Genomic DNA, 25,165 nt, shown 5'->3' on the forward strand with positions numbered 1-25,165 from the left:
AGGTATGCATAAAATCTGTCTGTGCACATATTCTGACCAATAGTTTATCTGCCCCTGTCAGCTTACATGCCTGTGAAAAAAAACAAAACAAAGTTCTTCACAGTTCATGGTCAAGTTTTATAACAATGCTGAGAAGTTAGGAATTCCAAAAGGGTACATTTCGCCTTGACTGAATCCTGCCATTTAGCTAGTCTGCATATATATTTCCCTTCCCTGGTAATTTAAAAGGATAAAGGGAAAATATAGATCTTATAGGTATACTTATTTCATTTTAATTACAAAACAACAGGCTACAAGACTTAAAATGCCAACTGGGAACTGGGTTAATATTTAGTTTTCTGACTGTCCATTTATTGTTAAGATTTCTCGAATTCTATATTCAATCATACAACAAATACTTATAGAGCACCAATTCTGTTAAGGATTCTAATCCCTGAATATTCAAATTAAAAATATTTTATTAATATGGTGCATGTAAATATGCCTTCTGGCAATTCTTAGTTATTACCAAAAAGTTATTTTAAATCTTTATAATATATACTATTATTTTAGTTAAACTTATTTTAATAACTTAGCTTTGATCAAATGTTTTAATTCATATTGAAAATTGGGCTCTTCTATATGTTTTATACCCTAGAGAAGGAAATAGCAACCTGCTTCAGTATTCCTGCTGGGAAAATACCATGGACAGAGGAGTCTGGTGGGCTACAGTCCATGGGGTTACAAAGAGTCAGACATGACTTAGTGACTAAACCACCACCCCCGTATGTTTCATACCATAAATAAGACTATGCATAAAATCAGTGTCATAGTATGTATTCATTAGTACAGACAGAAGTACTAGTTAGTACACACAATTTTTTAAGATAGGATGGGACTTCTGAGATTTAAGTTCAGTTCAGTTCAGTCGCTCAGTCATGTCCAACTCTTTGCAACCTCATGGACTGTAGCACACCAGGCTTCCCTGTCCATCACCAACTCCCGGAGCTTAAACTCATGTCCATTCAGTCGGTGATGCCATCCAACCACCTCATCCTCTGTTATCCCCTTCTCCTCCTGCTTTCAATCTTTCCCAGCATCAGGGGCTTTTCCAATGATCAGTTCTTTGCATCAGGTGGCCAAAGTATTGGAATTTTAGCTTCAGTATCAGTCCTTCCAATGAATATTTAGGACTGATTTCCTTTAAGATTGGCTGGTTTGATCTCCTTGCAGTCCAAGGAGTCTAGCTTTAAGTCTAGTTTAGTCTAGATTTAGAGTTGAGTGAGTCAAACTCAGAAAGGTTAAATGACTTGCCTACAGTTTTAGAGGAAGAGAGGCAGTAGAATCAAGTTCTTCTGACTCTTGATTCTAATTTTTCATATAAAACACAACTCCATCACCTTCCATGAAATTTAAATAAATAGGCATATACAGATAAACCAAACAAGAAACTTAGAATTCAGTGCTAATAGCAAATAGTAAAAAATGCTATTATTTTTTTTAACAATTTTTACATATTAAAATAATAAAACATATTAATTTTTTTAACAATGCCCAGATCAAAAGATCCTAAGACAATTTAACCATGCAACTCATATTCTGTATATGAGTTATCTCATAAATGTATGAATTGCTGTTGAAACAATCATTTGGTAAGCAGCCAAGCTAAATATTTACGGCAAAGAGTTTCCCATTTCCTCTTGGCATTAATTACTCACTTTTCTGTGCTTTGTATATTTTATTTATGTTACCTGGAGTGGTCTTCATTAGTACCACCTTAATGCATGACATAGTGAGATTACCAGGTTAGCTAGTTTTCCCAATGACGCAGAAAGAGGGCAGACACTCAGAAAGCCCCACAATCGAGGCCACTGGTCAGTTATCTGGTTAGCCACTTGGATTCTGGCTGTGAAGTGAAATGTTAGTCACTCAGTTATGTCCGACTCTTTGCAACTGCATGGACTGCAGACCGGGCTCCTCTGTCCATGGGATTCTCCAGGCAAGAATACTGGAGTGGGTAGCCATTACCTTCTCCAGGGGATCTCCCTGATCCAGGGATTAAACCCCAGTCTCCTTCAGTGCAGGTGGATTCTTTACCATCTGACCCACCAGGGAAGCCCCTAATGAATGCTAAAAGCAATACTTTAAAGGAGATTTGGGGCCTACCAAATAAAAGTCAGGCCCACATGATCTGCTTTCAGTTTGGAATCAGTAAGAGAAATAATGTGAGGGATACATACATTGTCATTCTTCAGGGAAAGCTTGAAGGGGATGTCTACCAAGACCTTTACACTGGTGAAATAATCTTGGTTCAGCATGGCAATATTCACAATTTTGCCTAGAGACAGTCCTCATGGCTAAAGGATAATAGCACATTCTGGGATGCCACTTCTCAATATCAAAGACATTTATACTTCAGCTAAAGGATAAAGGTTCTTCCTCCTCAAGAAAGGTAGGAAAGGGATCTCAGCTTAAACTGTAACATACTGACCCATCCCCTCCTGCTGGTAGTCAGAAAAAGCTAAGTTTGATTACAGTTTTCTTCTGGGCCTGAAATAGTGGAGGAGATCAATGGAAGTCAAAAATGACTGTCCCTGGCTTTAGTTCCTAACATCAGAAACTAGAACAGATCTCAGCCTTCCAAAGAGGATAAGCATTCTGAGGTTGCCCGTGCGATTAATTTAAAATCTCCTCCATACATACAAAGCAATTCTGCAATGTCAACAGAGGTTAAACGTACTTATGATTAGAGAAGTACTTATTTTCCTAAATAGTGCAGAATACTGGTTTGTGTTTTAAACAATCCTAAACCATCAGGATGACTAGCTTTCCTTCTTTTGACATCCTTTATAGAAGTTTTAGATGTGGTTAAATCTTTTATCATAATATTTTCATTCATTTTGGTGTGTAACTATGGAGAACCTTTCCATTTCAGTATCTTCTATGTATCAAACATTCTTTTATACATTGCTAATACAGAGATAAATAAATACAATAGAATAAACTGGCCCAAAGAAAAATATCTGTCAGATGAGCTGCAGCTCTACATTGCATTCATTTCATTGCAGTGAATCAATGACCTCACAAGGCAGAGCAAGTTCTTAGAAGCTAAATGTCAGTAATGTTCATTGCTGAGTGAGAACACAATTAGAAATACTTGCTACTAATAGTGTGAACATACTCTTCTGTTACACGATGTCCTTTTAACACATTTTAATTTCTCAGGAAAAAACTTCTTCCAGGGTTTTAAATGAGGTCTAATGTGTCTGGGTTACTTTCAGCAAATACATTGGCTTAATTCTCTCTAACATACTATCTTCAGCAAACAAGCATCTATCAAGGTCTGTGTAATATACTAAATGCTAAATAGAAGTTAAAACCTACAAAAGGGGCTGTTTTAGAAAAATAAAGTCATGGTTCAGAAAAATTTTTGTTCTCTACACTCTCAATTTAGGCTGAATCTTGAAATTAGCATCTTCATAAAGTACTGAAAGACCCACATTTTGGTGCTATTCTTTGACTGACTTGGGACTGTAGGTGAGGGATTATATCTTTCACTCATGCTGTGAAGTTATTTCTGAAATGATATTATTAAGTACCATCAGGGACAAGGTGTAGTTGAAGGAATGCTTAAGAATTTAATCAGTATTTAAAATGCCCCAGTCTACTTAATCTGGCAAGTGTACACATTAGTTTTAAGGGATTTGGTCCCCAAATGATTTCATGATATCCAAGTAAAATGAATATGTGTATATTTATTTCCTTGAGTGATTACTAAGCCTCTCAAATATTAAATGTGGACTTATATAAAATGAGTAGGTGTAAGAAGGCGAATCCTAAAGACAAATAGTTTAAACCAATGAAGAATTTCTCTGGAAAGAATAAAGAGTAAGTGACTAGGGGTAGGAGAGGAGCAGGAAGGAAGGGCGGATGAAAGCGTCCTCGCCTAATCGTTTATAAATTGTTGTTAAGAGACAAAATTCTCTCTATGCCCAGATTATGTAATTTATCCAAAGTGTGCAGGCTCTTCTGTTCAGCAGTGCTGATAACGACCCTAATAGTTTAATTACAACTTGCTGCTCAAGGAGATAAACAAGGCTGTTTGCTTTTTAAGCCAGGGGTTACAATTACTTTTAAGGGAGGGGGAAAGGAGCATCTGTGAGTAGATCTTATTGTGTCAGGAAAGCAACCTCAAACCAGCTGGAAAACAAAGCCCTGGGAGTGAGCAGCCGCCACAAAATTAGAGCAAAACCTCCCGATCTGAGCAGTGGAGCAGTAGGCGGGAGGCGTAGTAAACAGGCGTTGCAGGTAGGTGGGCAGGGATAGAAAAGTTTTTGGAGGCCCGTCAGTGAGCACTTTCCCTGGGATTCCATCACCAAAGGACTGAGCACCGCCACCCTCCACCCCCCTCAGCTGTCCAGCTCATTGTCAGGTGTCTGTCACACAGCCCTCAGCTTCAGCACCACCAAGAGGACAGCTCCCCAACCAAAGAACACAGCCCTCAGCAACCGCCCTCCCTCATTGACAAACATCCTTCCCACCACATTTCTTTCTTACTGTTGTCTTTCTTGACACTGTGCTTTTAAGGGTATTTTCTAAAGGACATTTGGAAGGGACTGGGAGCTTGTTTGGCCTGTTTATTTCCAGATGAAAAGGAGACGAGTCCTCTCTGAAAAGTCCAATCTTTTCATTGGCTTCCAGAGCAATTTAACCAGAATAAAAGACTGCAAGTCACTGGCTTGAATCTGGTGGCAGAATGGTTCAGCCTAAGCCAGCACTAACAGAAACTTGAAACTCTTTTTTCAAGCTTTGTTTTGTTGTAAAAGCACCAGTAGTAGGTGAACAACCTTTATTAAGTGTCTCCTTAGCCCCTTTCCTTCTCTGCTAAGCCAAAGATGTTCAGGGAATATACCGGAGTTTGGTAAAAAAAAAAAAAAAAAAAAAAGAAGGAGTGATCCTTAATATCGCTGGGTTGGAAACAACCTTGATCCTAAAAGGAACTCTTCTCAGTCCTTTCCAAGAACTCTCACAGTCATATTCTGAATCTAGAACATACAAGTGAAGGATTAATAGTTCCAATGGAGACCACAGGCTACTACTGTATGTCACAAAAACTATCAAAGCTTCCTCCAATGAAGTCTTCTTTCCCCCAGTCACAAATCCATAGGCAAACATTCCAGAAGTGACAAGAAAACAAAGGGTTAAAAAAAACAAACAAACCCCAAATCACCAAAATAGGAAAAGTTACACTCCAAAGAAGTTGGCTACTTTGGCACACTCAGTTACCATCCCACCAGTCATAGGATATGGTTCTTTAGCAAATACATCTCATTTCTCTATGTAGAGCTTTCTCCTTCATTCAGACTTCTCAGTAGTGAGTAAAATAGTCATTATTTGAATTTTCTCTTTGCTCCAGCATGCACATACACACATATATTTTGCTTGATTCAGTTCCATTTTCAAGGGTTTAGTTTCCTAAAGAAAAAGATATCCTTTTCTTCTTAAACTTATTTTGAAGGAGGATTTTCAGGAAAATGCCCACTCTTTTTGCATTGGAGTTGCTATAATAGTAAGGAATTCTAGAAAGGAAGAGACACAAACTTGGGGGGCGGGAGGCAGGGGGACTTAGCAGTCTTTTAGAAAAGTTAGTGGTGAACAACTTCCTCCCGGTGACAGGGACCCTGTACTAGGATAGGAGGGGGCAAGGGCGGTCTGCCCCTGAATCTGGAGCAACAGCAGCATCAGTGGAGACAGCGGACACTGATGTGTCCTTTCAGGCAACCCTGACAGGTCTCAGCGGACACAGTTTGACTCCTTGAATCCCTCAGTCCTTTCTGTGGCTCCTTTCTTCCTTCTTTCCTCCTTCCTCCCTTCCTTTTCCTTCCCATCCTTCCTGTATCCGCCTCTCTTCTCCTCCCCATGCTTCTTTCCCTCCCTCCTCCACCTCAGTTGCCCTTTTCACTTAATCCCATCTGGGCCACCTTGGGTACCAGTCCCACTGACAGCTTCCCATCACCCCACGTGTATCCCACAGACCATCTTATTACTATCATCACGATGGTTGCTTGCCAACTGCTGGGTCCGGTTCCCAGCTGTTAAACCCCACCCCCTCCTCTCTCCTCACTCCAAAGCCGCAGCAGTGGTATCAACCCAGCAGAATCACCAGAGTCTGAATGGCACCAACAAGTTCCACCCGCGGTAGCAGCCCCACCAGCAAACCACACCGGCGGAGCCTTGCCAGCCCCCTCCGCCCACAGCCGGCGGCGCTCGGGCAGGCTGACCCCGCGCTCCAGGCTACGCCTACGATCATTGTTATCGGTGACAGCACTCTCCTCTCTTCAAGGAAGGGGGAAGCCCGGCGAGTGATTCCCCGGCGGATGCAGGGATCCACGCGCTACCCTCCCCCACCTCCGCAAAACACACACACACACACACACACACACACACACACACACCTCCTCACCCGGCACACAAAGAGAGCGAGTGCGCGCCGGGGACCAGCTGGGTAGGAAGTGGGGCGGGGTGGGGTACCAAAGGAGGGGCTGGGGGCTGAGCCAGCCGGGGAGGAGGGCAGGAAGCGGGGTGGGGGAGAGAGCGGGGCACGCGCTCCGTCCTCACCTGCCCCCAGGTTAAAGGAGATCCTGGCCTCGGCGAGGTACGGCGTGTCGCTCTTGGAGCGGACTCTTCTGATGGGCCGCCGGTCTATATCGTCCTCCGAAGATGCCGCCATTAAGGTGGGAGGCAGGAGCAGGGTCGCCCGGCGAGCTGAGAGGGAGAAGGAGATGGAGAGAGAGAGGGAGAGAGGCGGAAAAGGGGAGGGGGGGAAGGAAGAGGCTCGCACACAGGGAAGGGGGGAGGGGAGAGGGGGATGGGAGAGGGAGGGAAAGGGGACGGGGAGGGGGGGGAAAGAGGGAAAAAAGAAAAAAGAAAAGGAGAGAGAAAGAAAGAGAGCAAAAGAGAGAAAAGGGTGAAGGGAGAGAAAGAAAACCCGTTAAGGATTTGTGGACTGGAGCAGAGATCATGCTCTCCCTGGCTGGCGCTCGCCCCCACCCCGCCCCCCCTCACCCCCAGCTCCTCTCCCAGCCCCAGGGCCAGCGGGTTGGTGCTGCAGACGGACGGCCACCCCGCCTCCTGCCTGCAGCCCCGGGTTGCAGCTCTTGGCCCAGAGAGGCGGATGCGAAAGGGAGGACTCCAAAGATGCCCAGTCAGCACTGTGTCCTCTCCCGCCAAATGCACTTACCCATGCTTCTCAAGTGCACACGAGGGTCTCCTTAACCCCCAGGATCGTCTGGTCCAAGGATGCCCAACCAGACAGCCCAGCTTCAGCTTCCCTTGCATGCCATTATTAGTCCTGGGGTGCAAGCCTAGTCCCAGTTGGTCAGGGAAGAGAACAGGCTGGAGTACCCCTGTGCCCCTTTTCCCCAACTCTGGAGCTCAGATAGAGATGGAACCAGATGTAGAAGCATGTACAACTTTAGAGGCAGGTTGCCTGTAAAGTTTCTAGATTTGCTATTTTGAATGTAGACTAGTATGTGCTTAGGTGCTCAGTGGTGTCCAACTCTTTGCGACCCCATGGACTGCAGCCTGCCAGACTCCTCTGTCAATGGGATTCTCCAGGCAAGAATACTGGCGTGGGTTGCCATGCCCTCCTCCCGGGGATCTTCCCAACCCAGGGATCCAACCCAGGTCACCCACACTGCAGTTGAATTCTTTACCATCTGAGCCACCAGGGAAGACTAGGTATATTCACCAAGAATTGAGTGGCTTTTCTTTTTTTTTTTTAATGTGGACCATTTTTAAAGTCTTTATTGAATTTGTTATAATATTGCTTCTGTTTTATGTTTTGGCTTTTTGACTGCCGGGAATTTGGGATCTTAGCTCTCCCACCAGGGATCAAATCTGCACCCTGTACTTGGTAGGCAAAGTCTTAACCACTGGCTTGCCAGTGAAGTCCCCCAGCAGCTCTCTTAGCACTACTGATTTTGGGGATATGTTCATCTCTATGGAAGTACCCATTCATTTTCACCTTCAAGTTTTGATTTGGTGATTTACAGCATGCACAGTGGTCTTTGGATTGGGCCTGTAGTCTCTGTAACTCTGTATCGTTGTTTTTGAAGGACAGGCTGAAGATCAAGGGCACCTCATATTTCTTTGAATGTCTGCACTGCAACCTTCCCATGTTATATAGTAGGAACAGCTAGAAAGGTTTCTGGAGTGTGCGTCAGAATGGTTTTGATGCTCCTACTGAACCTATTGACGGGCTCAACTCTTTGATGTTTGTCTTCTGGCAGCTTCAGTCACCTGGTCTTTTGTGGCCAGATGTTGCCACATTTCTTTCTAACAGGAGCCCACCTGGAGTACACAGATAAATGTTACCTTCATTCCCTTCCTGCTACAAAGGAAATCTCAGTGTCAAGTCATGCCCTTCAGTCTCAGAGGATGAAGTGCCGCTTCAGCGCTGCAAAACTTCCCTCTCCACTTCAGCTGTCAGTTCTAACTCTTATCCTGTATCCTTGCGCCCACCCTAGACTCTTCAGTCTCTTCACATTGGTCTCTTACTTCACACATAGGTAGTAACTCTTCATCTGCTGTCTCCTTGATGCTTCTTCAGTCTCCACCATACGGTTTCTCTCCCCGTCTATTTAACCTTCCCATGGAACTCTTGGCCCCAGAGTCTCCATTTTTCACTCCTAATCCCCTCCTTGTATCCCTACCTCTACTTTTTATTCCCACCACTCAGTCACCGTTACTTTAAAGGTCACCAATAGCCTTCCCCATTTCTTTCCCGAGTAATGTATCCTTCTTGAAATAATCCTTTCCTTTGGCCTCCCTGTACTAGACTACCTTCCTAATCACTGAATTTCTCATAGTTAGCCAACTTCCAGCATTTACTTTTAAATTACTTATCCTGGCTTTCAGGGCCCTTTACAACCTGATTCCCATCTGTCTTTCCTAACTCGTCTCCCATGGTTTCCCTCCAGTCTGTTCAGAGTTGTCCCCACAAGTCTGACTCGTTTCTTCATCTGCACCTTTCCTTGTGTTGTATACCACAAATTTCTTCCCAATGAGCTTTCCATTTCTCCCTCAGGAGTGTGAGATGACTGGCCCACTAGTCTTTGGCATGAATCCAGTACAGAGTAGATGCCCAAAAGGAGAGAAGAGGGAAGCAAAGAGTAAAGGAGAGTTGTACAACTAATGGGTCGATGAGTAGCTGAAATGGGGACAAAATCCATTTCTACCTGGTTTCAAATCCTGTACTTTAACCAGTATATTGATTTGCTAAGTGTATATATAATATATATTTTGGTTGACTATCCACATTTTAAATTCATTTTTCTATGATATTTGTCTCCTTATTATGTCCCATTTGTCTCTGTTAAACATAGACTAAAAATGGATGCCTCCCATCCCAGGAGGCACAACAGGGGTGTTTGGCTCATGAAATGAACAATGAAGGTTAATGCTTTTAGATGACTAATCAGGCTGCAAACCAATATCATGATCACAACATTTAGGTTCAAGCTCTTGAGGAAGTGCAAAAGTAAGGAAACACACTGTGTGAACTACACACTGTATAACTATGCCTGCATGCAGAGTTGCTTCAGTTGTGTCCGATTTGTTGTGACCCTATGGACTGTAGCCCGCCAGGCTCCTCAGCCCATGGCATTCTCCAGGCAAGAATACTGGAGTGGGCTGCCATTTTCTACTCCAGGGGATCTTCTCAACCCATACCTCTCTTTGAATGAATGCAGTGCTATTATTATTATTATTATTATTCTGCCTGCGCCACATGGCATGAGAGGGGCCTTACTTCCTTAACCAGGGATAGAACTTGTGCCCCCTGCAGTAGAAGCCCTGAATCTTAACCACTGGAGCACCAGGAAAATCCCTAATGCAGAGCTGTTTGATTATTCAAAAAGTTTGGGATTCCCCATGCTCTCGACTTTTCATTCATCAGCATTGCCATTATCAAAAAACAATCAAGTCATCTTCAGCTTTCTAGTCTTTTCTAGTCTTAGCTTTCTCTGTTTCTTAGATATTACTTAATAATGGTTCTTGACATCAAGAAATACATCTTTGAATTTCTGCTTCTTATTCATGTTTCAGAGGATTAGGAATGTAATATTGCTACTATCTTAAGTTTACTTTTCTTCACAAGAGTTTAAATGTTCTTTTATATTATCTCTATCATGTGGACCAGTATTATTAAAATAATTCTAGATAGATATACTTTTTACAAAAGGGACATTAAAATGCTACATCCATCTGCATGCACATGTTCTTCAATTATTTTATGACATTTTCATTTCTGACTATTTTCTTCCATTGTTTGGCTTCCAAAGTTTGCTGTCTTCTTTGTCTCGTCTATGTTTTCCCATTATCTTTTTTCACTTTGCCTCTTTTATTTCCTCCCGTCTTTTGAGGGAAGAAATCCTTTTAACAAGTCCCTTACAAAGTCAATCCCAGCTCATGTATCTCTCTCTTATCCTGTATGAAGGATTCACTCCTCTATGAGGGCTCATTCCAGTGTTTCCACAGTTTTCGTTCTCTGTGAATCCTTTCACAAACATGACTCTTGTCATAAAATATCTGACTGACTAACGTCAGGGGAAGAGCCCTGGGGTGTGCACTGGGGGTGGTGGGTGTTGCCCCCAGTCCGGCCACTACTGCAGTGAGCACCACTGGGCATTCACTGTCACCTCAGCCATAGAAGTGCAAGGGTCGTCTGGCGCAAAAACAGACACACAGGTCGATGGAACAGAATAGAGCCCCAGAAATGGACCCACACTTACACAGTCAATTAATCTATGACAAAAGAGGCAAGAGTATACAATGAGGGAAAGCCAGCCCCTTTAAGCAGTGCTGCTGGGAAAACTTGAGAGCACCTGCAAAAGAATCAAACTGGACTACTTTCTCATATTATCTATAATAATAAACCCAAGATGGATTAAAGGCTTAAATCTAAGACCTGAAACCATAAAACTCCCAGAATAAAACATAGGAGGTATGGCCTTTGACATCAGTCTCAGCAATATTTTTTTGGATATGTCTCCTCAGGCAAGGGAATGAAAACAGAAATAAACAAATGGGATGGCACCGAACCAAGAAGCTTTTGTACTGTGAGGGAAACTATCAACAAAACGAAAGGCAGGCTACTGAATGGGAAAAGACATTTGCAAATGATGTGTCTGATAATGGTCCCAAATATACAAAAAGCTCATATATCTCAACATAAAAAATAATCAACTCAATTAAAAAATAAGCAGAAGATGTAAACAGGTATTTTTCCAAAGTCATACAAATGGCCAGTAGGCCCATGGAAAGATGCTTAGTATTAGCAATCATTATGGCAATGCAAGTCCAAATCACAGTGGGATAGCACTTCACGCCTGGCAGAGTGGTTTTTACTGGGGAGACAACAAATAGCAAGTTTTAGGAGAGGATATGGAACAGTGTGAAGGTTCCTCAGAAAACCGTAAATAGAACCAGCGCACAACACAGCAATTCCACTCCCGGGCACTTGTCTGAAGAAGACAAAAACATGGATTTGAGGGGATATGTCCAACCCTACGTTCACGGCAGCGTTGTTTACAGTGTGAAGAATATGGGAACAGTCTGGGTGCCCATCGGTGGATGAATGGACCGAGAAAATGTGGTATATGTATAGTTAGTGGAATTCCACCCAGTCATGAAGAAGAATGAGCTCTTCCCATCTGTGACAACGTGGACGGACCCTGGCAGGGATGAAGAAAGATAGAGACCGTGTGATCTCACTTACACGTGGAATCTAAAAAGCAGAAGAAATGAACAAACTTAAGAAAATGGAAGTGGAGATGTGGATGCTGAGAACAGAGAGGTCGTGGCTTGTGGAAAGGGATGGCGGGTGAGAGAGGTGGGTGAGGAGATTAAGAGGTACAAACCTCCAGTCACAAAATAAATGAGGCAGAGTAAGAAATGTGCATTGCGGGGACTATAGTCAGTAACTGTGTAATACCTTTGTATGGTGACATACTGTGAACAGACTTATCCGTGGGAACCATTTTGAAATGTATAGCAATGTGGAATCACTATGCTATACACCAGGAACTAACGGTGTTGTGAGAGTGAAGTCACTCAGCCGTGTCCGACTCTTTGCGACCCCTTGGACTGTAGCCTACCAGGCTCCCCTGTCCAGGGGATTTTCCAGGCAAGAGTACTGGAGTGGGTTGCCATTTCCTTCTCTAACAGTGTTGTAGGTTAATTATATTTCACAAATAAACAAATGAACTCATAGAAAAAGAGATCAGATTTGTGGTTACCAGCAGTGGGAGTGGGAGAGGTTATTGAATGGAGGTAGTCAGAAGACACATTTCAAGTCATAAGATAAAAAGTACTAGGGATGTAATAGACAACATGAGAAATATAATTAACATTGCTAGAGCTCATATATGAAAGTTGTAAAGAAGTAAAGTCTGAGTTCCCATCACAAGGAAAACAATTCTTCCTAATATATATACTTTTGTACTCCTCTCTGGATAGAGCAATTGACCCTTCTGTCAATAAACAGATAGGTTAGGGACTTTAGAGATAGGACAGCAAATGATAATCCAATGAGGTCAACAGGTGAATCTGCATAAAAGTACATAAATATTCTTTGTACTATTTTATTTTTGCAAATTTTCTGTAAGTTTTACATAATTTCTAATAAAAATTTAAAAGTACTAGTAAAAATGTTTCCTTATTTCTATTTGCAAGTTTGCAAGGATTAGAGATGACATCCCATCATTACTTTAATCTTTCTGAAAAGTTATCATGTCAGCCATTCCCACAGGCTGCAGATGAATACAGTAATGATCTTAAGGGTAATCGATTCTACATTTATGCTAGAGGTGTTTGAATTTTTGTTAAAAAATTTATTCTAGAATAGCATTGTCAAACAGATGAAAGAATCGGGGCTGCATAGATTAAGTATACATGTTACACTATTTTGTGTATCTAACACAAGTTAGATATATAAGAACCTTTATACCTCGCAATTAAACCCAGTTAAAATCAGTGTGATGTCACTAAGTAGAGTGATGGTACTGAAAATCATTTATGTAGAAAATGCAAAATGCCAATAATGAAGATGAATGTTATTAACTACAATATCAAGCCAATAAGATTGCAGCAGTAACTTGCATAGGTTTTAAATAGGCTTAACACCAATGTACCAAAAAGGCTTTTGTGCTTTTTAATGAAGCTAAATTTAGTATGTAGCTGCTGAGATATTTTTTCTTTTCTATACATATGTATGCTTTGCTAGATAACCAAGAATCTGAGGAGCTGTTATTGGCACATCTTAGAGCTCTCCGCTTCAACTTGTAATTAAAGGAGCTGTCCATTCTGCATAGTTCTGCTATTTATTCCTATTTCTATGTGGCTAATTTTGTGGGGCCCACAAAGGAGAGGGTATGGGTGCCTAGTTTTTCCCACTGCTTCCCAGCATTCTGTCTCCTTGGTATTCAGTGTTGTGCAACTTCGAGCAGGGGTACACTATTCACATCACAGCCCCATGTAAGTAGAATTATGGAATTGTGAAGGGCACAGCTTGTGTGGCCATACCCCAAAGGTGCTGCTGCTGCTGCTAAGTCGCTTCAGTCGTGTCCGACTCTGTGCGACCCCATAGACGGCAGCCCACCAGGCTCTGCTGTTCCTGGGATTCTCCAGGCAAGAACACTGGAGTGGGTTGCCATTTCCTTCTCCAATGCATGAAAGTGAAAAGGGAAAGTGAAGTCGCTCAGTCATGTCTGACTCTTAGCGACCCCATGGACTGCAGCCTACCAGGCTCCTCCATCCATGGGATTTTCCAGGCAGGAGAACTGGAGTGGGGTGCCATCGCCTTCTCTGATGGTGGTGGCTTCCCAAAGAGATGGTTCCATGTCTGGGCATTCAGACCAGCCCTGTTCCCTGTAGCCTCATGGGTCTCACATTGACTTTGCTCTGACTCTTCCTTTAGGGCTTCAGTACCTGGGTCTGATGTCTGGATAAAGATGAATACAATACTATTTAATACTATTGAATAGCTACCATAACATTGCATAGTGGTTTCTCCCCTGGAAGGACTAATATTTTGGTTTATATAAAATTGTGCATTGTTCTAAAACTACTTAAAAGATATCAGATCATATCAGTCACTCAGTCGTGTGCGACTCTTTGCGACCCCATGAATCGCAGCACGCCAGGCCTCCCTGTCCATCACCAACTCCCGGAGTTCTCTCAGACTCACGTCCATCGAGTCAGTGATGCCATCCAGCCATCTCATCCTCTGTCGTCCCCTTCTCCTCTTGCCCCCAATCCCTCCCAGCATTAGAGTCTTTTCCAATGAGTCAACTCTTCGCGTGAGGTGGCCAAAATACTGGAGTTTCAGCTTTAGCATCATTCCTTCCAAAGAAAGCCCAGGGCTGATTTCCTTCAAATGGACTGGTTGGATCTCCTTGCAGTCCAAGGAACTCTCAAGAGTCTTCTCCAACACCACAGTTCAAAAGCATCAATTCTTTGGCGCTCAGCCTTCTTCACAGTCCAACTCTCACATCCATACATGACCACTGGAAAAACCATAGCCTTGACTAGACGGACCTTTGTTGGCAAAGTAATGTCTCTGCGTTTTAATATGCTATCTAGGTGGGTCATAACTTTCCTTCCAAGGAGTAAGCATCTTTTAATTTCATGGCTGCAGTCACCATCTGCAGTGATTTTGGAGCCCAGAAAAATAAACTCTGACACTGTTTCCACTGTTCCCCCATCTATTTCCCATGAAGTGATGGGACCGGATGCCATGATCTTCATTTTCTGAATGTTGAGCTTTAAGCCAACTTTTTCACTCTCCACTTTCACTTTCATCAAGAGGCTTTTGAGTTCCTCTTCACTTTCTGCCATAATGGTGGTGTCATCTGCATATCTGAGGTTATTGATATTTCTCCCAGCAATCTTGTTTCCAGTTTGTGTTTCTTCTAGTCCAGCGTTTCTCATGATGTACTCTGCATATAAGTTAAATAAACAGGGTGACAATATACAGCCTTGACGTACTCCTTTTCCTATCTGGAACCAGTCTGTTGTTCCATGTCTAGTTCTAACTGTTTCCTGACCTGCGTACAGATTTCTCAAGAGGCAGGTCAGGTGGTCTGGTATTCCCATCTCTTTCAGAATTTTCCACAGTTTATTGTGATCCACACAGTCAAAGGCTTTGGCATAGTCAATAAAGCAGAAATAGATGTTTTTCTGGAACTCTCTTGCTTTTTCCATGATCCAGCGGATGTTGGCAATTTGATCTCTGGTTCCTCTGCCTTTTCTAAAACCAGCTTGAACATCTGCAAGTTCACGGTTCACATATTGCTGAAGCCTGGCTTGGAGAATTTTGAGCATTACTTTACTAGCATGTGAGATGAGTGCAATTGTGTGGTAGTTTGAGCATTCTTTGGCATTGCCTTTCTTTGGGATTGGAATGAAAACTGACCTTTTCCAGTCCTGTTGCCACTGCTGAGTTTTCCAAATTTGCTGGCATGTTGACAACTAAAGAGTCCGAAATGCAGTACTTGGATGCAGTCTCAAAAACAACAGAATGATCTCTGTTCGTTTCCAAGGCAAACCATTCAATATCACAGTAATCCAAGTCTATGCCCCAACCAGTAACGCTGAAGAAGCTGAAGTGGAACGGTTCTATGAAGACCTACAAGACCTTTTAGAACTAACACCCAAAAAAGGTGTCCTTTTCATTATAGGTGACTGGAATGCAAAAGTAGGAAGTCAAGAAACACCTGGAGTAACAGGCAAATTTGGCCTTGGAATACGGAATGAAGCAGGGCAAAGACTAATAGAGTTTTGCCAAGAAAATGCACTGGTCATAACAAACACCCTCTTCCAACAACACAAGAGAAGACTCTATACATGGACATCACCAGATGGTCAACACCGAAATCAGATGGATTACATTCTTTTAAGCCAAAGATAGAGAAGCTCTATACAGTCAGCAAAAACAAGACCAGGAGCTGACTGTGGCTCAGACCATGAACTCGTTATTGCCAAATTCAGACTTAAATTGAAGAAAGTAGGGAAAACCATTCAGGTATGACCTAAATCAAATCCCTTATGATTATACAATGTAAGTGAGAAATAGTTTTAAGGGCTGATAGATAGAGTGCCTGATGAACTATGGAATGAGGTTCATGACATTGTACAGGAGACAGGGATCAAAACCATCCCCATGGAAAAGAAATGCAAAAAAGCAAAATGGCTGTCTGGGGAGGACTTACAAATAGCTGTGAAAAGAAGAGAAGCGAAAAGCAAAGGCGAAAAGGAAAGATAAACATCTGAATGCAGAGTTCCAAAGAATAGCAAGAAGAGATAAGAAAGCCTTCTTCAGCGATCAATGCAAAGAAATAGAGGAAAACAACAGAATGGGAAAGACTAGGGATCTCGTCAAGAAAATCAGAGATACCAAAGGAATATTTCATGCAAAGATGGGCTCGATAAAGGACAGAAATGGTATGGACCTAACAGAAGCAGAAGATATTAAGAAGAGATGGCAAGAATACACAGAAGAACTGTACAAAAAAGATCTTCATGACCCAGATAATCACGATGGTGTGATCACTGACCTAGAGCCAGACATGCTGGAATGTGAAGTCAAGTGGGCCTTAGAAAGCATCACTACGAACAAAGCTAGTGGAGGTGATAGAATTCCAGTTGAGCTATTCCAAATCCTGAAAGATGATGCTGTGAAAGTGCTTAAAAGATATAAGATATACTAAATAAAAACTGTTCGAGTATAGGAACCATGTCCTCTGTGTTTTGGAGACGTTTTCTGCTTCCCCGAATACGTGTATGGTGTGATAGCCAGCCTCCAGATGGCTCCTAGGGATCCCCAACGCTTGGCATTCACATCCACGCCCTCCCACACTCAATCAGTGCTGGTCTCTGTGACCATTAGAATATGGTGGAAGCGATGGTGTATCAGGAAATGCATTGCAACTTCTGTCTTGCTTTCTTTTGGAGTCTTGGGAGAAGCCAGGTGCAGTGTCACAGGGACACCCAAAAAGCCAGTGAATAGGCTCATGTGGCAAGAAACTGAGGCCTCCTGCCAAGTGCCATCTGCATGAGCCATCTTCAAAGCCCCAGAGAAGCCCTGGGACTGATGATGACTGCAACCCTGACCAGCATCCTGACTCTGAGCCACAACAACCCAACTAAGACATTCTTGAGTTTCTGACCTACAGAAACTATGAGATAATAAATGTTTGCTGTTTTAAGTCACTACATTTTGGGGTAACATGATATGCAGCACTAGATAAGTAATACACATGGGTTCTCAGTGGACTGAGAGCACAATTCATGAGTGCTTCGATGCCATCTGTGGCTACCAGAAATCCCAAACCTTAAACAGTTTGATGGATTAATTGGCAAATTGTAAGACAGAAGATTCAAACAGAAATTAGGAAAACAGTATCAAATGTCAGTTCAAATTTTCCCACTGGAAAGCCTTTCATTTCCTTCTCTTCAATCATCGCCTGTTGAAACTCTGCCCATCTTTTACGGCTCAAATGTTTTTATTTCCACCCCAAATCTAGCATCAATGTGAGAATGTGGCATTTTCCACTCTATCTCTACCTGTGGCACTTTGTAATTTGTATGACTGTGTAAATAATGTGGATGCTATTTTCCTTCCAGACAGTATGAAATAAAAGTTAACTAGCTACACAGGCTTTGAGGTTTATACCCCAATTCCATACTTAATAGTTGAATGATTTCATGTAAGTCACTTGTCCCCTGTATATCTGTAAGATGGACCTTACATAGTACCTACATCTTAGGGTTGCTATGAGGATTTAAACATGTAATCTATGTAAAGTCTTCAGCAAAAGAAATTCCCAATAAACATTCATCATATTAAAACTATTATTCCTAGCCAGCTCCAAGTAAAGCTTGTCACTGTGAAATTAAACCTTGGCATAGTTCCCAAGCTGAATGCTTATTAGATCGTGGAAAAAAGTTAGTGAGCTCTCCAAGCTTTAGTTTCCTTATATGTAAACTAGAAATAAAATAAACTCACTGGGCCTTGGGAGGATAAAACATTATATAACAAATGTAAAACACCGAACACAGAGCCTGACAAATGGTAGGCGGGCAACAAATGTTCATTGCTTCCTTTCCTCTCAGTTTCTTAAAGTAGATACTGAGCAGGGTGGCTGGGGGCTGGCTGCTAAACATGCTAGATGCAAAAGGGAAAATGTGTTTCAGGCCTGGTATGTTGAATTGAGTCGGACATAAACCTAAACAGCTTTGTGTTGTTGAACATGCCTGGTTAAGACATACAAGTCACTTTCCCCATCTTATTTAATAGCACAGGTAATGTTAAACCTTATTTATTTTTACGTTACTTTCATTTATTTGTATTTCCTACATGGTCAGTTTTCAGTAGTTGCTGTAATTAATGACATAATCTGAGATCTAAAGATTCTAATATTTCTAATTCATGTTCAGTGAATGAAAGGGTGACATACACTTGGACATACCTTTGTGTGGAAACTACTGGCCTTGGTCACTTGCAAAGTGATCTTAGGGGCAAAGACAATGGGTCTGAGGTCCACTGGAGCCCCACGCACAGTAACAGGATGTAGATGTACAGGCGTCAGACTAGCCAGTAGGAGACCAGGTTCCAGCCCCAGATGTGCCACCATCTTGCTGTCTGTTTTAGATAAATTATTTTTTTCCAGAAGGGCAGGCTGTTGCAGGGGAAAGTGAGTCAGTGTTCACATTTGAATCCTCACTCTGCCTCTTCAGATTTGATAATTCCACTGAGCTTTAGTTTCTAAGAAATTGGGGGCAGTCATGTCTAACTCATAGCTTTGTGATTTTGAATGAAATAAACACATGTAGCTTCTAGTACACGGTAGGTATTTAATAAACAAATGCTTGCTTTTCTTTTCTTCTCTGACCCTCAGTTTCATCATCTGTAAAATGGGCCAGTTGAATTAAGTTACTGCTGGTTCTAATGTTCTGTTACTGTAGGAACTACACTATTAAATGGCACTTGCTATTTGAATGCAGTGAAGTGCTTTATCTAGCTATAATAAGAACAAAAGCATTTGTGGTAGTGTGGAGAAGGGAAAACCCAAAAATTCCTAAATGTATGTGTCTAAGAAGGCCTGCCCAGTACAGATTCAGTAATTATTTAATTTGCATTCTGTTGTGTCTACAGATGGGCAGATGATAGCAATCAAATCATAGGGTATTAGTCAGAGACTCTGTATAGTAAATAGTAGCAGAACAGATCCAGTAACATCAAGCCAGTTGGCAAAGTCACCCTTTGGGCAAAAACAATGTGTGGTTGGTTGACCTTTTCCTCTTTTTTTCCCCCAAATCATGTCCTGATTATTTCCTAAGTTAGTTAGAATCAACCACCCCAAGACATAAATTATTTACTTATTTTAAATTAAGATAGAGAAAATGAAAGGTAATCAATTCAAGGAGCTTGATTTAGGTTGAAAAAATATGTGTGTGCATGAGTCTGTGTGCCCATGTATATAAAAAGAGTGTGAGAACATTCAGTCTTATACAGCTTATAAAGAGGGCTTATTTTTATTAATAGATGATGGGCTAATTGAGTTTTTTGTGTGTGTTTTGTTGTTCACCTAACTTTTCTGTAATTACTATATGCTACGGGTTACAGTCCATAGGGTGGCAAAGAGTCAGACATGACTGAAGTGACTCAGCATGCAAGCACCTTGGTAGTAGAGGGAAAATGAGTTCTAAGTATAACAAGAAGCTTAGGAGACTTAGGGGACTTAGGCGGGCTCCCCAGGTGGCACTACTGGTAAACAATCCGCCTGCCAATGCGGGAGAACTAAGAGGTGTAGTTTCCATCCCTGGGTGGGGAAGATCCCCTGAAAAAGTGAATGGCACCCCACTTTAGTATTCTTGCCTGGGAAATCCCATGGACAGAGGAGCCTGGAGGGCTACAGTCCATGGGGCCACGAAGGGTCGGACACGACTGAAGCGACCTAGCGTATGGGGACTTAGGCAGATTTCCTCCCTCTTCTCCACCCATCCCTGCAATTCAACCTAAAGGTCAGAGGACCTCACCATCCCCTTGTGACAATTCCCCAAGTAAATAAGGCAAAAATTCACTTTAAGAAACCGAACCTAAGGGTCTAGGTTCACAGAATGTTGCCACATTTGTATCTTGTAACACTGATGCATTCTACCATTTGAAATCCATGAACATCTTTGCATCCTTGTACCACTGCTCCTGGAAGTCTTCCCTACTGCTGCCATGGACACCAGTATCCTACAGGAGGTAGTAGGAAGAGTCACAGGGCTCAGGATTATCATTCTAGCTCCATTCCTAGTAGCTGTGTGGGTTTGGGAAGTGACTTGATGATTGGAACCATGGGTTACTTCACCAGTAACATGGGGATAATAACAAGTATGTCACAAGTTTCCTATTCCAGGAATAACTGAGACCATAAATACCAAGTCCCTGGCGCTGAAAATGTGGGTCTGCTTTTCACTGTCATTTCCTCTTGTAACTTCTGGGTACACGTGTGTCCAGATTACTGAGGAAGCATAGGATATGGGGTTAGTGTAAAAAGTCAGCTGTCTGGGATGATGTGTGAAGTGGGATCTTGCTTTCCAAAGACAAGGATTAAGCTGGACTAAGCCAAGTAATATTTTCTCCACTTGTGACCTATCAAATTTAGTCATCAAATACTGCATTATCAACTAAAAGGAACAGAAGATCTTACTGTGTAAGTTCAAAAGAAAAGTAAGGTCTGTTTTTAACTAACTGTAGCTGAATCTCTTTTTTTCTTCCTTTGCAACATTCTGTGACAGCCTATATTTCTCTAAAATGATAGAGCTGCATTGAGACTTTTTTTTTTAACAAACTTGTTTTCTTTAGATGCTCTGATAAGTGTTAACTCGGAATTTTCTTCTTATAAAAACACAAGCCTGAATTTGAATAATATTGCTAACTTCAGACATTTGGTTCATGTAAATATTTCAGATGGACTATTAATTTTAAGTACTAGGGAGAAAATATTGTATTTACAGGGAAAACTTCTAATTTAGAAAATAAATGTTTCCTTTAAATAACCTCCCAATCCTTCAAATAATATGAAAGGAAAATTAAAGGCCTAAAGGAACTACACATTCTGAGGCAGTTGTAAAACATGTTAGTGAAATTATTTTAGGAATTACCTAGGTACATAAAATGTTTTAGATGGTTTTCCAAACTTTATAGAACCACCCTGGAATCCCTCCCTCTCCATCTTTACACTCTTCCCTTATCTTCTTTCTTAGTGAACAGCTTCATTATCCATCCAATGAGGATGACAGTTAATCCGCCTTTGCATGCTTAGGAATTCCAAACCTGATATTGAATCCCTAAGGATATCTAATGCAGAGGAGATCTGTTGTCAGATCTGTTTTTATCTTTTCTTGGACACTAACTTAGAATCACATCTTTCTCCCCACGTATGCGCGCACACGTGCACACACACACAGCCCTCTCATTTGGATACCCTCATCTGTGCTAACAAAACTCCCAGTGTTCAGATTCTCTTAGCATTTATCTTTCAGGACTGAAATCACTGCTTTATCTGCCTCTGTATTAGACAGCTAGCTACATGAGGCCAGGGGATGTGTCTGTTGAGCTCGAATCCCCAGCTATAGTTAGTGTTCCAAAAACAGTGAATTTTGGATAAATATAATCGAATTTTTATTGCATTTCATTCATTTACCTCTCTAGGCTCCATTTTCCTTATTTATGAAAGTAAAGAATTAGACTAGTCAAATTCTATACCCCATAATGTTTGTATTAAAAGCATCTGAGAGCTGCCAAAATAAAACAAAACCACCCCTTAACATAGGAAAACTCATATTATCTCACTTGACTCTCAAAGATTCTGATCTGTATACTTGGGCAAGGGCTGTAGAATTTGCTTCTGAAATGTAACAAGGTTTGGAATCTGGAAGCTCTGAGCTCTAGACATCATTCAAATGTTCTGTGCTTCCTACAGAAGAGATGCTAAATTTCTGAATCTGTTGTTTAAGGTCTCTTTCTTTGAACTCTGCTTTGTTTTCCAGTCTCGGGTATCACCTTCACCTTGCATCTTCTGATCCAGTCGCACTGAATTGCTTACAGAAAGACCTATCCCTGCTGGCTTTTTGTGCAAGGAATGCACCACTGTTGTGCTGACTGAAGCATGAAGTTTAGGTACAAACTCTTCCAAAAACATTTCTCTGATACTTTCTCTTCCCTTTTAGACCCTTTATTTTGCTTCTATAAAGGTATTTTTTATTGTACTATATCATCTTTGAGCTTCTTGAAGACACAGAACAGTTATTCAACTAGTGCTCTTTCCTTATTGTGGCAAATTATTCCTTAAACAAGTATTCACTGAGAATCTGTTATCTAAATTTACATCATTTTATACTCATACTAATAATATTGCAAGCATTGTTAATATCTTGCAAATGGGGAAACAAAGGCTTATAGAGGTTCAGTCACTTGAATAACCAGCCTCATGGCTGTTTACTAGTTGGAACTGAATTAGCTTCCAGGACTTTCTGATGTTACTTTCTTCACGTTACCATGTTTTCTTAAGGGAACAAAAGAATGAAGAGAAATATGATTTGAAGTAGATTCTCTCAAATCTATTTCCTTATTCCTAAGTAAATGCTGACTCATTTTTAAAATTGAGGTGACATTGGTTCATGACATTATATAAGTTTTGTGGCTGCAATATTATATTTCCACTTCTTTATACACTCTAGAGTATTCACCACGAAAAGTTTGGTTTCCATTTATCACCGTACAGTCAACACCCTTTATGCATTTCAGCCTCCCTAAAATTGATTCATTCAGATCACCTCTTAGAAGCCACATTTGGATAAACTAGAGTTTCCTGTAAACTCAGAGGAAATCAGTACAGTTTAGCCAATGTTGTTGTTGGTTTTTTAAATTTATTTATTTATTTTAATTGGAGGCTAATTACTTTTTACGATACTGTGGTGGTTTTTGCCATACTTTGACGTTAATCAGCCACGGGTATACATGTGTGCCCCATCCCGAAACCCCCTCCCACCTTCCTTCCTATCTCATCCCTCTAGCCAATGTTTTAAGAGAGTTTGCAGGAAAAAAATTCTCAGTAGTAAAATCATAAAGAGGATTCCTTTGGGATTTGTTAGTAACTTAATTTAAAAATTGAAGTTTTATGCTTTTCTTGTTCTTGTGTTTTAAGGCTGTTCCACCCTGCCAAGAAGGCTTCCCTGGTGGCTCATATGGTAAAGAAACTGCCTGCAATGCAGGCGACCCTGGGTCAGGAATATCCCCTGGAGAAGGGAATAGCTACTCACTCCAGTCTTCTTGTCTGGAGAATTACATGGACAGAGGAGCCTAGTGGGCTACAGTTCTCGGTGTTGCAAAGAGCCAGACACAACTGAGCGACATACTTTCACTTCTTTCACCTCACGTTCACCTTGCCAAGGGCTTGGAAATTTGAATTAGGAATAAATGGTGGTAGAGAAGATCAGAGATGGCATGAAGGTTTTTCTTGGGGAGCTTCAGGCCCTGCCACTTTCCTCTAAAGCTTGACAAGACGAAAAGATAATTAACATGAGAGCTAATATTTATTAAATGCATATTAGGTACTTGACATTTTGCTTAGTGTTTTATATTTATTTGTTGAGGGTTTCCAAATGTTAGTCATTTCTATATCACTTGTATGGATTTTGCAAGCTCTAAGTGTCACCTACACTATTATTTACTTAATGTTTTTCCTTCAATGGACTTTACTCATTTTTTCCCCCTTTTGTTCTAAGCCATGCCATGCTCAGTGACGTCAGTAACGTTTGACTCTTGCGACCCCATGGACTGTAGCCCACCAGGCTCCTCTGTCCATGGAATCTTTTAGGCAAGAACACTGGCGTGGGTTGCCATGCCCTCCTCCAGGGGATCTTCCCGACTCAGGGATCAAACATTCACCTCCTCTGTCTCTGGCACTGCAGGCAGATTCTTTATTGCTGAGACACCTGGGAAGCCCTTAATTCTAAGCAATAGTCCACAAATATGAAGTCTGTTACATATTTCTATATTCAATTAGTTTTCAATTTACATCTTTTCTAAAACACAATAAAATGAATTTTAAAAAGTGCAAGTGTTACCTGAAAAGCATATTGGACCACAGTTTGGGAAACACTTTGTTTCATTTAAACCCTCAAAAGAACCCTTTGCGTTGAGAACTTATTATCTTTTGCATTCAAAAGGGAAAAGTGAGGCAAAAAGAGTAAATAACTTGCCTAATATTATAAGCTGAAAAGTGAAAATCACAGTCTGAACTCAGATCTGTGTTATTCCACAACCCAAGCCCTAAAATATTATGACATTCTTCTCCAGCCTTGGGAAAGATTTCAGTCATACCTCCACAATTTTGCATATGCCATGACTGTAATTTTGTAAAAATATGAATGTGCTTGAAATTGAAAGTAAAATAAAAAATTAAAATAGATGTGTGGGGTTGATTTTCCTTTCCATTTCCCCCCAAACACCTTAATATTTTACCCTTGCTTTGCTTTTGGGTTTCCCAGGTGGTGCTGGTGGCAAAGAACCCCCCTGCTGGTTCAGGAGATGCAAGAGACGTGGGTCTGATCTTCCTGTGGGAAGATCCCCTGGGGGAGGAAGTGGTAACCCATTCTAGGATTCTTGCCTGGAGAATCCCATGAACAGAGGAGCCTGACAGGCTACAGTCCACAGGGTCACAAAGAGTGGGACACGACTGAGCGTCTGAGTACGTTTTGCTTTTATGATTGAAAAAAGGTACAGAGATCTCTAAGACAATCTCTCTGATCGGCCCTAACATTTCAGAGGTCCGATTTAATACCAATATTCATCCAGCAGTAGTAGTTGCTCAGTCGGGTCGGACTATCTGTGACCCCATGGACTCTAGCCCACCAGGCTCCTCAATCCGTGTATAATTGTGTGGGTCTGATTGTTTATTAAAATTTTCTCAAAAATATTAAAAATGGTATTTATTGTCCATGAGCTGATTTTGATGCTTTAGGCTCTCTGTCCTTGCTTCTGCTGGCTCAGTTAGAGAGGGTGGTACTGAAAGTTTTTAGGAACAGATTTGTTTGAGTAATGAGGAGTGAGAATTTTTTCCAAGCACCT

At 41.5% G+C, this 25,165-nt stretch overlaps 1 protein-coding gene and 1 long non-coding RNA gene across 4 annotated transcripts in view; one reads left to right on the plus strand and one right to left on the minus strand.

Annotated features, from left to right (window-relative positions):
• Positions 1 to 25,165, minus strand: part of PHACTR1 (phosphatase and actin regulator 1) — a 521,847-nt gene that overhangs the window by 488,468 nt on the left and 8,214 nt on the right. For both annotated transcript variants that reach the window (XM_070778380.1, XM_070778378.1), the window contains exon 2: positions 6,598 to 6,744. In XM_070778380.1, coding sequence (XP_070634481.1) covers positions 6,598 to 6,744 — 147 coding nt within the window. The remainder of the gene's footprint in view (positions 1 to 6,597; positions 6,745 to 25,165) is intronic.
• LOC139179089 (uncharacterized) overlaps positions 6,623 to 25,165 on the plus strand; it is a 29,191-nt gene continuing 10,648 nt past the window's right edge. The window contains exons 1-2 of one of the 2 annotated variants that reach the window (XR_011563498.1): positions 6,623 to 6,713; positions 22,084 to 22,213. This is a non-coding gene — a long non-coding RNA (uncharacterized lncRNA). The remainder of the gene's footprint in view (positions 6,714 to 22,083; positions 22,214 to 25,165) is intronic. The other variant, XR_011563497.1, reaches the window with a different exon arrangement.

Source organism: Bos indicus, chromosome 23 (assembly GCF_029378745.1).
Source record: "Bos indicus isolate NIAB-ARS_2022 breed Sahiwal x Tharparkar chromosome 23, NIAB-ARS_B.indTharparkar_mat_pri_1.0, whole genome shotgun sequence".
Taxonomy (NCBI): domain Eukaryota; kingdom Metazoa; phylum Chordata; class Mammalia; order Artiodactyla; family Bovidae; genus Bos; species Bos indicus.